The sequence below is a fragment of the Berghia stephanieae genome, chromosome 6 (genome assembly GCF_034508935.2).
Source record: "Berghia stephanieae isolate SIO BIC M18660-M18661 chromosome 6, UCSD_Bste_1.3, whole genome shotgun sequence".
NCBI classification, from domain to species: domain Eukaryota; kingdom Metazoa; phylum Mollusca; class Gastropoda; order Nudibranchia; family Aeolidiidae; genus Berghia; species Berghia stephanieae.
In genome coordinates, this window is record NC_088365.1 from 18,989,692 (window position 1) to 19,006,189 (window position 16,498).

Genomic DNA, 16,498 nt, shown 5'->3' on the forward strand with positions numbered 1-16,498 from the left:
TAAAAAATTTTGTATGACAGAAATCCTTACATAGAGGAGTGTAAAATATTTTTTCCAGCCTTCATGTTTGAGGATCAAACTTATAACCTTCTGATTACCCGATACACCCACTCCCATTATTCACTGGATACCGTAAGAGGTAATAAATAAAACAATTCAGTTGATATTTAAATATTTTGCTATAAGACAAGCTAAAAACTGTGACTTTTTTGCTTTTTTGATCCTTTTTAAAGAATCGAAATAATGAATTCATAATTCGGTTATAATCCAATGAATGTATATCTTGTTGGGGAAACTGGAACAAAGATTGTATCTGTCACGGAAAAACACAGAGAGATTTGGGAGTAACATTTTATTCTTTTCTAAATTTTGATGCTCACATCCATAATGTTATCAATAAAACCACACAAAAATAATTGGACTCATATCAAGAAGTTTTGTTTACATGGATACGGAAATGTTCGTAACTTTATATAAGTCAGCCATTAGACCTCTCTTAGAGTATGAAAATTTCATATTATGGAACCCTTTATATAAAAGACAGTCAGTACTCTTAGAAAATGTCCAAAGACGCGCTACAGGATTGCCCACTGAAATAGCAGATATGCCTTATCGGGAAAGATTAATGGTTTTGAATCTTCCGACTTTAAAGTATAGATAGAAGAAAACGAGGGGGCCCTATCCAGCTGTTTAAACTAGTTCATGGTATGGATATAAATTGATTACAAAGATTTTTTTTTATTTATTCAAGAATAACGTTCACACTAGGTGATGATTTTAAATATTGTTATACATCCATTCGCCAACATTCATTTCAAGAACAGTAAAGACATGGAATAGTCTAAATTACAATACACAAAATGCGAGAACTATAAATGCTTTCAAAATGTCATAGACATGGAATTGTACTCTTTAAAATGTTATGATGGTTAATATGTCTGTATGTGTCATCGTGATTTATGAATCTCCATTTCTAATCATCTAATTTCATCCATCTCTTTCTCATTCAACATTATGCTTCCGATTTATATTTGTTAACATGTCGATTTGATGTATCTTTATATGGTGTTTAAAGGCCAATTGGTTTATTTAACCCCTAATTGTTATATTATTATATCTAAAAATTCTAATAGTTCTAAATTAAATGTTAATACGTATTCTCAATGTCGAATCATCATCATCACCACCACCACCATCATCATCATCATCATCATCATCATCATCATCATCATCATCATCATCATCATCATCATCATCATCGTCGTCGTCGTCGTCGAAGTCATCATCATCATCAACATCATCATTATCATTTTCATTATTATTATTAATATTATTATTATTATCATAATAATAATAATAATAATAATAATAATAATAATAATCATCATCATCATCATCATTATCATTATTATTATTATTATTATTATTATTATTGTTATTATTATTATTATTATTATTATTATTATTATTATTATTATTATTATTATTATATTATTATCAACTGTATTAATTATTATTATTATTATTATTATTATTATTATTATTATTATTATTATTATTTTATTATTATTATTATTATTATTATATTATATTATTATTATTATTATTATTATTATTATTATTATCATATCATCGTCATCATTATTATTATCATGTTATCATTGTTATTATTATTATTATTATTATTATTATTATTATTATTATTATTATTATTATTATTATTATTATCATAATCATCGTCATCATTATTATTATCAATGTTATCATTGTTATTATTATTATTATTATTATTATTATCATTATATTATTATTATTACTAATAACTATAATAATAATAATAATAATAATAATAATAATAATAATAATAATAATAATAATAATAATAATAATAATAATAATAATATGATGATGATGATGATAATAATAATAATAATAATAATAATAATAATAATAATAATATCATAATCATTATGTTGTTTTCCTTTGTTTTTCACACTGACGTCTCATCTGGCATAGAATTACTTATTAGTCGTTTTTTCATCCGTCACATTATAACGAACTTTGATATTAAATACCAACGTATATCAGAGGTTATTTGATGTAGACCTGATACTGTCCAGAGATGGTAATCGGTAGTCGGTCGATTATAACCATTTTCGCATTTCGTGGGATGGTAGGTTGTGTTGGAGATGAAGGCAGCAATTACGATTCTTTTCGGTGATAATATTGATAAGGACTATAAATTCTGAAAAACGCGTTTTATAATTTTGGCTACAAAACTCATCTTTCATAATATATGCATCGATCGATTAATTTAACCTTCATCTTCACAGAAACCCTCAAACCTGGGACTTTGCTGATTCCTAGATTTGAGATAGTTTTTTTGTGACGACGATGGTCATTTTAATCGATCAAAATTTGAAGGACGAGTACTTGGCCAAAATTTTTTAAAATGTGTTTTCATTCACAGTTCGGCAGAAATGAGAATAAAAAGCACATGTTAGTGACCAATTATTATTGGTCTTCCCCGCCTACGAGCTGCGATAAGTTGGTCAATTATTCATCCGTCCATCACCTGTTGTTGTGAATCACTGATGCATCGTTTGAATCTAGATATTTGTGAATAGTATTAAATGACCACACATATGAAGACAACAGGGGAAAAACGATCAAAGTCACATTTTTCACCTTTTGAGAAAATATAGTGCGGCTATGTGGTCTAGTGGTATGACACTCGCTTTCGGATCGGAAGGTCCTGGGTTCGAGCCTCGCTCGGCGCATAGTTGAGTCCTTGGAAAAGACTATTTACTCACATTCTCTCACCGTACTCAGGTGTAAAATGAGTACCTGGCCGTTAATAGCGTTGTCTTTGTCCGAAAAATTGTAATATCGCCTAACAGGCGTCATGCCTCGTCCTACATGTTAAATGTTGCTGTTGACCAGGGACCCCTTGTAAAGCGCTTTGAGCACGTTAAGTGGATATTGCTCTATATAAAAGCTCAATTTTTTTATTTTCTTTAAATCAAAGTTTGGAAACCCGTTGAAAACGCCACATGATAATATGAATTGAACTGAAGGTGAATTACAAAACCACGTCAGATGTATATAAAAAACAAGCTCTTGGTTGATTTTAATACCAAATTATTGTGACATTAGAACAGTAAGGGTCTTTCAGACTTTGGTCGATTTTTCCCTGTAGCCTTCATGTGGTATCCGAACCCGTCCGATATGATAATAACTCTAATAGGATGATGTGTAGATTTGCCTACAGTGTGAAGGACGTAACTTGCTATTTATTTACATACGCTCTTTAAAAACATTTGTTTTAAAAACATTAACGGTCAGATACTCATTTCCAGCTGAGTCGGGTGAAAGAAAATGAGTTAAGAGCTGTTTAAAAGAACTCAAATTTGCGCCGCTCACAACAGAACTCGAACCAGGGATCTACAGGTTCGAAGACGAGTGTCATACCATAATTCCATAAAACCGCTGTAACACTAAATAGGAAAATAGTTGCAACAATATTAAGTGGGGTTTTGGTGTTTTCATCATTAGCGATCTTTGTCACTGCACGTAATGCCTTTTGTGGAAGACAAGCGGTAATGAATAATATCATCTGCTCGGCGCATAGTTGATTCCTTGGAAAAGGCTCTTTACTCACATTATCTCACCGTACTCAGGTGTAAAATGAGTACCTGGCCGTTAGCAGCGTTGTCTTTGTCGGGGAAAGAATTGTAATATCGCCTAACAGGCGTCATGTCTCGTTCTACATGTTACGTGTTGCTGTTGGTCAGGGACCCTTTGTTCACTATTAGTGGATATTGCCCTATATAAGAGCTCAAGTAAATTTATATTCATCATATTGCTATAGATAGTATGTGCTTGGCTAAGAAGCTCATATTCATAACATTGGCATCCGGAAGTATAACGGACCAACACACAAAACTGTGAGTATCCATGAACGTTTATAGTCGGGTTAATACAGTTCAGTGAGTATTACTCATAAACGCGGATGGCTAAAAAAAATAACAAAGACCCGAGTGACGTCAACTTCATTCTATCTATATCCTGAGTGTGAACACTTACCTACTGATATATGCTTGGATGTTCCAAAGAGAAAATAGATTAGAACAGGAAAGAAAGAAGTGTACAGGCCATAGACTGCTGGGAGTTGAGCTAGCAGGGCGTACGCCATACCTGAGGATATAACATCGTCATTATTATTAAGATCAACTTTGTCGTTGCCTTCATCGATTCACTTCCACCACTACCACTATCACCACCATAGCCAATACCTTCATCGTCGTCGTCGTCGCCTCTTCCTTATCAATTATATCCTTTTCATCATGATCATCGTCATTACCATCATCATCATCATCATCATCATCATCATCATCATCATCATCATCATCATCATCATCATCATCATCATCGTCTTCATCATTATCATCATAATCATCATAGTCCCTGTTGAAGTTTTCGTCATCGCCATCATTATCAGTCATCCTTTCGAAGTCACCGAAGTCGTCATCATCATCATCATCATCATCATCATCATCATCATCATCATCGTCGTCGTCGTCGTCGTCGTCTTATCGCGATCATCAATTCTACTCCGCACCAGCACTACCATCAACATCATTACCATGAATTGCAGTTCAAATTGCCAATTTGGTAACGATGGTACTTTTTAAGTGGATGTTCTTGGGGTAGGAAAAGGGGGAGAAGAAGAAGAAGAAGAAGAAGAAGAAGAAGAAGAAGAAGAAGAAGAAGAAGAAGAAGAAGAAGAAGAAGAAGAAGAAGAAGAAGAAGAAGAAGAAGAAGAAGAAGAAGAAGAAGAAAGAAGAAGAAGAAGAAGAAGAAGAAGAAGAAAAGAAGAAGAAGAATGAGAGAAAGAAGGAGAAGAGAAAGAAGAAGAAGAAGAAGAAGAAGAAGAAGAAGAAGAAGAAGAAGAAGAAGAAGAAGAAGAAGAAGAAGAAGAAGAAGAAGAAGAAAGCTCTCGAGGCAATAAGGAGGAGAGCGTAGGAAAACGGAAGGACAAAACTAGAGGAAGGAAAGGAAGAAGAGGATGGAGACGACGGGAAAAGGAGGAGAAGAAGAAGTGGGAGAAGAAGAAGAAGAAAAAGGAGGAGGAGAAGGAGGAAGATGAAGAGGGGAGGAAGAGTAATTATATTAATAGTACTAGTAGTAGTAGTAGTAGTAGTAGTAGTAGTAGTAGTAGTAGTAGTAGTAGTAGTAGTAGTAGTAGTAGTAGTAGTAGTAGTAGTAGTAGTAGTAGTAGTAGTAGTGGTAGTAGTAGTAGTGGTATTAGTAGTGGTAGTAGTAGTAGTAGTAGTAGTAGTAGTAGTAGTAGTAGTAGTGGTATTAGTAGTAGTAGTAGTAGTAGTAGTAGTAGTAGTAGTAGTAGTAGTAGTAGTAGTAGTAGTAACAGTAGTAGTAGTAGTAGTAGTAGTAGTAGTAGCAGCAGCAGCAGCAGTAGTAGTAGTAGTAGTAGTAGTAGTAGTGGTGGTGGTGGTGGTGGTGGTAGTATTAGTACCAGTAGTCTAGTAGTGGTAGTAAAAGTAGTAGTTGCTGTAGTAGTAGTAGTAGTAGTAGTAGTAGTAGTAGTAGTAGTAGTAGTAGTAGTAGTAGTAGTAGTAGTAGTAGTAGTAGTGGAGTTATTAGTACCAGTAGTCTAGTAGTAGTAGTAGTAGTAGTAGTAGTAGTAGTAGTAGTAGTAGTAGTAGTAGTAGTAGTAGTAGTTGTAGTGGCGGTATTAGTACCAGTAGTCTAGTAGTGGTAGTAGTAGTAGTAGTAGTAGTAGTAGTAGTAGTAGTAGTAGTAGTAGTAGTAGTAGTAGTAGTAGTAGTAGTAGTAGTAGTAGTAGTAGTAGCAGCTGTTCTAGTTATAACAACAACAATAATACTAACAAGAAACACCATCGAATAAAATAGACAACAGCTGCACTGTTACTCAAACAATGCAACAACGATCTGAACCGAATGACTTGTATAGGATATCGCAAAGACGAATCCTATCTCCATTTTGATATCCTACACATCAGGATGACGCAACGTGACGTGGATTGCATAATCAATAGCTATAAATAACGCTTTGGTCTGAAAATAACGTTGCTTTGTTATTCCACACTCTACTGATCAGCTCTCCCCAATGAAAATAGAAGTCTTATCAGAAACATGAAAGACAGGAAGGCATGCATCATTACCACCACCACTGCTACTAACTGAAATGTGTTATTATTATTATTATTATTATTATTATTATTATTATTATTATTATTATTATTATTATTATTATTATTATTATTATTATTATTATTATTATTATTATTATTATTATTATTATTATTATTATTATTATTATTAATTATTATTATTATTATTATTATTATTATTATTATTATTATTATTATTATTATTATTATTATTATTATTATTATTATTATTATTATTATTAGTGAAGGATTGTAACGAAAATATAAGGAAGGTTGTTGTGATGATGATGATGATGATGATGATGATGATGATAATGATGATTGTGATAATGATGTTGTTGTTTATGCAGTTTTTTTCGATGACTACGATGTGACTAGTGTGCATCTGTGTGAGTGTGTCTATGTCAATATTGTATTGTTATTAATGTGTAACCAAATGACAAATTGCCACTTTTATGAGGACAATAACGATTTATTATGATTATTATTATTATTATTATTATTATTATTATTATTATTATTATTATTATTATTATTATTATTATTGTTTTATATATTATTATTATTATTATTATTATTATTATTATTATTACTATCATCATCATCATCATTATTACGATTACTAATATCATTATTATTTTTATGATTATATTATTTTTATTATTATTATTATTATTATTATTATTATTATTATTATTATTATTATTATTATTATTATTATTATTAATATTATTATAATTATCATCATCATCATTATTATCATCATCATTATGATGATCATCATCATCATCACCATAATTTCATCTATATAGGACCTATCCTCTTTCAATCTTATGTAATAGAATCTAATTACAACATCTCTAATAGCTTGTTATTTATCCTTTACAGACAGTTTTTACACAATATTTGAATAGAAAAATTATATCAAAATGTCAATGTAAAGTCGAAATTAACAGTTCTATACTATGTTTTGAAAATTGTTCATGATTGAATAAATCATAAATGTACAAAGCTCATAATGTAATGAAATAATATTAACAACAAAAATCATAACAGCAACTCTAGCACAAAAACTCTCAAACCTGGGACTTCGCAAGCTTTTCTGGTAAAATTTTAAAATAAATACGTGATTTTCCAGCCTATGGCATTTAACTGGTTGACCACATTCCAATGGGCATGATCTATATTCCCTTTCCATGTGCTCGAGGTCATTGGTCACATTGCATAGCGTGCTCAAAGTGACCCACATAGTGAAAAGTATCCACAGTTTTTAAAATATCTTACATCACGATTGGTCGTTTTGTTCAGCTTGACACATGGGTATATGTCCAACTTTCATAAGCAAAGCAGTGTGTTTACATTTGTGAAGAAATATCCAATCGTTGGACCTCAACAAATCATGTGATTGATGACTTGGTTGGACGAAAACATGAATATAGATCGCTCCCATTCAAATTCGTTTGACTACAATACGTATCAAGATACCGCACATTCGACCAATCACGCGTATTCAATAAACGATGGAAAAAAATTTCTTTTCGAAAAATCAGAACCTCCAAAGTTCTCAAATTAGTTATGCCAAACCATAGCAAATCTCTTTGTTTCTCTATTTTTGGACAGAAATCTTTTTGCTTCATTTTGACAAACAAAAGTGACCAATTTGCCGAAAAATCTTCGAAGAAGTCTTAGATTTGAGTATTTTTTTTTTTTCTTTCTTTTTTTTTTTTTTTTGGTAACAGTTGGAGGATTATACTCATAATCTTAATCCTTTCATTATCTGGCGATAATCCGCCGATAAAGGAAGTGAAAGCTTTCTGGACAAAATTATATTTTAAAAAACCCCAACAAAACGTAATGTCATTTGGCGGCAAAGTTGACCATAACATCCGCTTTGCTTCCTCATCATTTAAAAGAAAAAAAAAAGAGATAAAACGAGAAAAATCGTCCTTTTCAACAGTACCCAAAATACCCGCCGTTTTGCAATTTTTGTTTCTTGGTCACGCGAGTTTGACATTCATTGACACAAATGTAAAATAAGTATTCTCCTCTTCACAATATAAAATATGTTCATCATCATCATCATCATCATCATCATCATCATCATCATCATCATCATCATCATCATCATCATCATCATCATCGTCGTCGTCGTCGTCATCATCATCGTCGTCGTCGTCGTCGTCGTCGGCTTCGTCTTGTCATCGTCATAAGCATTATCATCTGTGTATCATTATTGTCGTGATAACTGTTCTACTATAAAGAAAAACACTTAAAAAAGCAACAGCGTTAACAGCAACAACGATAACTACAACAACATCAACAAGCACTGACATCATCACCACAAACGAGAAACCCACCTTGTGGTATATGCATGATGCCCACTGTGAGACCAGCAATGAGGTCACAAGGCAAGTCATAGAGGGCGCTGTAGCCGTCAAGTATGTGGACAAAAGGGAACAGGTTCCGGAAGTAACCACGACACGACTTCCGGTTGCACTCACAGCAGGAATTTGACGCTGTTTCTTTCAATTTTGTAAACGTTTTGGTAAAAAATGATGGAGATTTTCTGGTTGGTATGTCCTGAGGAAAAAAAAATGAAGGCATATTTTGTGAATATGACAATTATCATAATGTCTCTGTGTGGAGGGATGATTGTAAGTATGTGTGTGTGTGATTGTGTGTGTCTGTGTCTGTGTGTTGTCTTTGTGTCTGTGTGTAAATGACCCAAACACTTTCTCACACGCTCAAAATGTACCTTTTAATCCGTTTTAGCTGTGTTGCCAGCCATGCCAAATCATTGGCTGTAGTCGATTCTATCGCGATTCCGGTCCGACTTCACTTCACTCGGCCAGACACGGAGTCCGCTGAACCGAAAGAACAAAATGCCGTTTTGCTTCATACTTAGTGAAATAAAAATATAATTTAATTATTTTCAATACACGCTTATTATCTGTTTGGATTAGTTGATGCAAATGGAATCGAATGAATTCAACAAAGACCATTCATAACTGGTCGAAGTCAGCTCCTAGTTTAGCGGGCCTCCCGACACTTTTTTTAATGAGCTTTTATATAGAGCAATATCCACTAAACGTGCTCAAAGCGCTTTACAAGAGGTCAATGGTCAACAGCAACATTTAACATGTAGGACGGGACATAACGCCTGTTAGGCGATATTACAATTTTTCGGACAAAGGCAACGCTGTTAACAGCCAGGTACTCATTTTAAACCTGAGTACGGTGAGAGAATGTAAGTGAAGAGCCTTTTCCAAGGACTCAACTATGCGAGGCTCGAACCCAGGACCTTCCGATCCGAAAGCGAGTGTCATACCACTAGACCACATAGCCGCACCAAGAAAATAAGGGGAAATTGAGTAAATGGTCTACTTACCCTTCTGTGTCTCTTTTTCAAACGTTTTTTGACCCTTGCTTTGGCTTTGTCTCCTTCCGGGGTCAACTCAAAGATGGTCGCCCTGGCAATTTCATCAAACTTGGAACCATTTGATTGTTGATTTTGGACATCGGAGAGACGGGTATAGACTTCTGAAGCTGGGGAAAGAAAATGAAGAAATATAAATTCTGTATTCAAAGTTAAACGAGCCATAGGTCTGAAACAGTATGTTAGTTTGTTTTTGTTTTGTTTTTTTGTTTTTGTTGTTGTTGTTGTTGTTGTTGTTGTTTTGTTGGTTTTTTTTTGGTTTTTTTTTTTTTTTGGGGGGGGGGGGGGGGGAGGGTTGCTGGTTTTTTTTCAGGCATGCCCACCTTCCACGCCAATTTTTTAAGTGAACTGCATAAGTGGTAGTGTTATGACCCGTTCCTTTTTAAACTTGTTTTAACCTTCGCTTCATCTTATGGTATGAAGATGCAACAAGCCATTTATTATTGAAAGAGTTTAAAAATAAACAGTGAAGGAGATGAGTCCAACAACGGATCAAACAAAGCGGTGAACTTAAGGACTACATACGCTAATTGCATTCAATAGTCTGATGTCACGCAGCCCAGCAACGGCGGCCATCGTGGTTCTAAACAAAGAAAATCGGTACTTTTAAATTCTTCATGCTGGCTAGAACTTTTCATATGTCTTGTGATCAGAATGTATAAAAGTCAAAACATGATCAGATTTATAATGGAAGGTTTTTTCCCCTCTGGATACACTTTTATGCTCGTCGGAGAAATATTTCATAAGGGCGTCCGCCATTGTTCCGATAGTTTAGAGCCAGTTAGTAAGTTACCATGCGTTATAACGAGGGAAGTGATGTAAGGACTGTTGAAACGTATTGGCAGTTTCTTGCATGGTACTTAACACTTCCCGACACTCTATCCGAGGTTAAGACTACTGGACTTCACAATCCGCAATGAATATTATTGCCTATATCATGCTTTACATGTTGACAATGCACTTGTGATGGAATAGCAGGATGACAAAAATGCAGACGCTTTTTAGTTTTAGGCGCTAATACAAATTTTAGGGAAAGGGCAGCACTGCTTTTAATCCTTTCCTTACCAACCTAAAGCAAAATCGTCACATTTGTTACGACACAATATCTACATTTTTATTATTCAGATTAATTTTGTACATCACAAACTTTGAAGAATGATCTTTGTTTAATTAATAAGAACATGAAATTAGTTTTGGAGGGAGAATGTCTGAGTTTTAAAAAATCAATTTTTCTGCTGGGTAAGTCTGCCATTTTAGGAAAATACTGAAAAAGATCAGAAAGGAAAGAGTTAATCAGACGCATCTTGGAACTTACGGTCAGTCAATGATAAATTATAATGTGCAAAATGTATGTCCTAACGGCATTGATACCGTCCAGGTGACAAGGCTAATTTAGGTCATATTATGCGTCAAATAGGTATTTCTACATCCCAGGGACAAATAATGATATATATATATATATATATATATATATATATATATATATATGTGTGTGTGTGTGTGTGTGTGTGAGTGTGTGTGTGTGTGTATGGATGGCTAGAGAGAAAGAAAGAGGACAGATAGATAGATAAATAGATAGATAGATAGATTGATTGAGAGAGAGAGAGAGAGAGAGAGAGAGAGAGAGAGAGAGAGCGCGGCTTTGTAGTCTAGTGGTATGGCACTCGCCTTCGGACCGGAAGTTTCAGTGTTCGCTCTCAGCGACGCATAGTGTTGAGCCCTTGGAGAAGGCTCTTTACTTGCAATCTTTCACCGCACTCATGTGTAAAATGCGTACCTGGCCTTTAACAGCATTGTACTGTCGTAAAAAAAAAAGTAATATCGCCTAACAGGCGTCATGTCTTGTCCTATTTGTTAAGTATTCCTGTTGGCTCAGGACCCCTTGTAAAGCGCTTTGAATACGTTTAGTGGATTTTGCGCTATGCTCTATATAAATGCTCAGGAGAGAAAGACACACACACACACACACACACACACACACACAGAGAGAGAGAGAGAGAGAGAGAGAGAGAGAGAGATCGATAGATAGAAAGAAAGAGAGAGAGAGAGAGAGAGAGAGAGAGAGAGAGAAAGAGAAATCAAGAATTTAAAAGAGGGAGCTTAATATCAGTAGAAATAAGACGAGTTGTTTTTTTCCACTGTATGCAATTTAATGGTCGCGATCTTATCAGATTTTCCAATCATTGAACATCACTTTACTTTTATTTTTCCATTTCTCATTAATTTTTTTTCAAAATAAATCATATTTTCATTTCAATCGGCATGATGCAAAAGCTTATTTATATAAAAATCATAAAGGGAGAGCAAAAAGGGGGGGGGGGAGAGAGAGAGAGAGAGAGAGAGAGAGAGAGAGAGAGAGAGAGAGAGAGAGAGAGAGAGAGAGAGAGGAGGATGTTGACAGATCTAAATCTGCCCCACAATTTTGTAATTAGTTATTTCTGGAAGATCTCGAGATACAAGACAACAAGCAACCCAATAGACAATGCCATGTTTTTTCCTTATTAGATCTTTTTGAACGACATTCTTGTATATTTTATTTCTTTAACCAATACGCTTCAACAGTTGTAACGTCACTTCCCTCGTAATGACGCATGGCAACTTAGTAACTGGCTCTAAACTATCGGAACAATGGCGGACGCCCTTATGAAATATTTCTCCGACGAGCATAAAAGCGTATCCAGAGGAAAAAAAAACATTATAAATCTGATCATGTTTTGACTTTTACACATTCTGATCACAAGACATATGAAAAGTCCGAGCAAGCATGAAGAATAAAAAGTACCGATTTTCTTTGTTTAGAACCACGATGGCCGCCGTTGCTGGGTGACGTGAAATCAGACTATTGAATCCAATTAACTGGCGTACTCCGGACAGACACTTATTAAACATTTTGGCCAGAAAACTCGTCCTTATTGATCGATTCAAAAGACCCCCATCTTAGCAAAAAAAAAAAAAACTTTTAAACCTGGGACTTCGCGGCTCATTTGAATCGATATATATTTGAAGGACGAGTTTTCTAGTCAAATTTTAAATACGTGTTTTTCCTAGGGTACGACAGTTAACGGGTTAATTGTATTTGACTAAAATGTATGATTTCAAACACTGGTTGACGTCATTCATGTTGCCTTGACTGTTTTAACCACGTTAATATCACCGAAGTTCGTGACATACTGAACAAACAAATTATTTGTGTGAACAGACGATCATATTATAATTTAAATATCATATCAAGGAAATAGAATGAATGATGTTGACGTCACTCAGCTCTAGCCCGCCAGATGACTGGTGGTAATTTATCACTAAATTCTCTCAATTAAAATACATAATAACTGTTTAGGATTACACATATTTGTGTGTGTGTGTGTGTGTGTTTGTCCAACTGATCTGGCGAACAGAGCAAGTGGGTATTTTACTTAAACGCATAGCATCTGTAGGGTAAGTTACGTAATGTGTCAGGTAAAAGATGTGCACATTCTGACCATTTACAATGATAATTCATACATAAGATAAGGCAAGATAAGATAAGAGATAAGATGCATTTTATTTATCCACTTCTGAAAATTTACATTGAGTATTGGCAGAGACTAATGAATTTCTGAAAATAATTAATAATAATAATATAATATAATAATAATAATAATAATAATAATAATAATAATAATAATAATAATAATAATAATAATAATAATAATAATAATAATAATAATAATAATAATAATAATAATAATAATTATAATATATAATAATAATAATAATAATATTAATAATAATGATAATAATAATAATAATAATAATAATAATAATAATATAATAATAATAATAATAATAATAATAATATAATAATAATAATAATAATAATAATAATAATAATAATAATAATAATAATAATAATAATAATAATAATAATGAATTTATATAGCGCCAACTTCCAATTAAAAATTGCTCACTGGCGCTTTACATCAACACATCATGTATCATACACAAATATAGATCGTTCGAAATTGACCTCACTCAGGTCTTTGTTATTGTTTTTTCCCATCCGCGTTTGTGAGTAATTCTCACTGAACTATATTAACCTGACTATAAACGTTCATGGTTACACACAGTTTTGTGTGTTGATCCGTTATACTTCCGGATGGCAATGTTATGAGCTTCTTAGCCCAGCGCATCTATTGAACTGACATGTAAAAAACCACATAAATACGATGATTAAATAATTCATTATAATAAAATACACACTAAGAATCCAAATTATATGCCCTACTTATCAAATAATTCAAATGACATTGGTTCTGTATTAAGCAAATAAATTAATAATAAAAAGGAAATACAATGCAAATCAAGAAGTAAAACAACAAAAAGTTTAACACATTAAACGAAACACATTTTTTTTAAAAACAAACAAACAGTACGTTGCCTGTGTGTAACACATTTTATGTAAATAAATCTTGTTTACTTAACAAGAAGATGATGTTGCGAAATACAATGTGTTTTGGATTTATTCAATGATACAATCCAGATAGGTCACATATTTTGGTCACCAGTACCCCCAAAAACAAGCATTTTGGGTTTCAATAAACCAAAGAACCATACAACCAACCAACCAATTAATCAGACCTTGTAAAGCGCCTTGAGCACGTTTAATGGATCTTGCGCTATATAAAAGCTCAAGCTCAAGTTTTTGAATCAGACCAATAAATTGATTAATGAATAAATAAGTAAATAAATTAGTAAATAAATAAATAAATAAATGGTTAAATAATAACAGAAATGAGTTAAATTAATTAATTAATTAATTATTTAATAGATAATCAATCAACCAGCTAACTGATCGAAGATTCAATCAATCTTCAATAAAATAAGCTATCAAGTAACTATGAGTTAATCCCTAAGACCGTGACACTTTGATGCTGATGTAGCATAGCACCTTATAGGTGCCGTACTAATGTACAATGCAACTCATACATACATCTGTTAATCAACCAATCAACCAGTCAATCAATAAATAAGTCAATCACTCAATTAATAATGAATCAATCAATTAATCAAATCTATTAAAGAATCGATCAACCAATCAATCAATAAAAAGCAAGTTATTAATCAATCAATCAGTTGAGTGACCCACCAATCAATCAAGCAAACAAGTAGCCTAACAGATCTATTGATCAATAATTGTCCAATCAATAAATCAATAGGTAAATCAACCAATCAATTATTCAACCAATAAATCAATCAATCATTACCCAATGTATCAATGAATCGTTCAATCCGCCAATCAATTAATTGCACAATCGATCAGTCAATCAATCAATCAAGAAAACAAGCACGTAATGAATCAAGCAATCAGTCAGTCAGTTATTCACAAATCAGTCGATCGATCAACCGATCAGAAGAGTAGAGATTGAGGGTAATTGATTTTTCTACTTCCATATTTTTTCTTTAAATATGTATTTAATCCCGCCAAAATGACAGCTTATTGCAGTAATGAGAATTCAAAGTATATTGAAATCACAATATAACTACAAAGGCAACATCAATTGCCTAGAAAATTAACTCATCGGTTAAGATTTTAACAACCTGGTCAGTAAGCCTCTCTCTGATGTTGCGTATAAAGACAAATCCAAACGCTAGATTAGGTCCAAATCTGCCCTTCAATCACAAAACAATTTCATCGCTAAGATTTTAAAACCTCTGTCTGTAAACCTTTCTCTGATGTCGGATGTCACGGAGAAAGCCGAATCTAAACGATAGATCCAACTCGGCCCTTCAAATCACAAAACACTTTCGTCATTTTAACCATCTTACCTCAACTTGTGCGGCTGTGTGGTCTTGTGGTATGACACTCGCTTTCGGATCGGAAGGTCCTGGGTTCGAGCCTCGCGCTCGGCGCATAGTTGAGTCCTTGGAAAGGGCCCTTTACTCACATTCTCTCTCACCGTATTCAGGTGTTAAAATGAGTACCTGGCCGTTAACAGCGTTGTCTTTGTCCGAAAAATTGTAATAACGCCTAACAGGCGTCATGTCCCGTTCTACATGTTAAATGTTGCTGTTGACCAGGGACCCCTTGTAAAGCGCTTTGAGCACATTTAGTGGATATTGCGCTATATAAAGCTCAATTTTAATATAAAGCTCAATTTTTTTAAAAAATGTTTTAACTTGTCAAGAGTTTTTCGGTTCTTTAATTCCAGAAGTAAAACACTGTTTGGAAAGTTGGACAGGGCCATTTACTCTATCGATTATTGAATTAAAACATTTTCTGACCGAAATGTTTAAAAACTGCTTTTTTTTCATAACCCACTAGAACCGGGCCTGGTTTTAAAGAACTTTCCTTTCTTGTGACATCAGATAAGGGATTTCCAACCCGATTTGAAATAATCGAGGATGAAATTTATAATTGATCGGATTTAAGGACTTGAGAATTCAAGCATTTACAAAGGGTAATAATCAGTGGCGTGGCATGCTTACAGTATAGGGTGGAGCCAAAATCAGAAGAAAATTTCTTAAAACATGCTATATTTGTAAATACAAAAGAAAGAAAAAAAAAAGGAAAGACTTTCTCAACTAAGTAAGAGGCAGTATATAGTATACCATTTCTCAGTTTTATTTTTTTTTTTTAAAATGCTGTAATCCATTTTTAAAAGATGGATGAGGTGCCAGGTCCCAAATCAACCAATATAGCCACGCCCCTGGTCATAATATCCACTAAACTTGCTCAAGGCGTTTTACAAAGGGTACCTAGCCAACTGAGACACTTAATATGTAGGACGTTGAGCTTTTTATATAGCACAATATCCACTAACCGTGCTCAAAGCGCTTTACAATGGGTCCCTGGTCAACAGCAACACGCA

General features: G+C 33.5%; 1 protein-coding gene across 7 annotated transcripts in view; it reads right to left on the reverse strand.

Moving 5' to 3' along the window:
* LOC144974614 (prestin-like) overlaps positions 1–16,498 on the reverse strand; it is a 102,146-nt gene that overhangs the window by 34,717 nt on the left and 50,931 nt on the right. For all 7 annotated transcript variants that reach the window (XM_078917646.1, XM_078917648.1, XM_078917649.1 and 4 more), the window contains 3 exons: positions 9,603–9,760; positions 8,572–8,794; positions 4,087–4,197 (listed from right to left, as the gene is read on the reverse strand). In XM_078917646.1, coding sequence (XP_078773772.1) covers positions 4,087–4,197; positions 8,572–8,794; positions 9,603–9,760 — 492 coding nt within the window. The remainder of the gene's footprint in view (positions 1–4,086; positions 4,198–8,571; positions 8,795–9,602; positions 9,761–16,498) is intronic.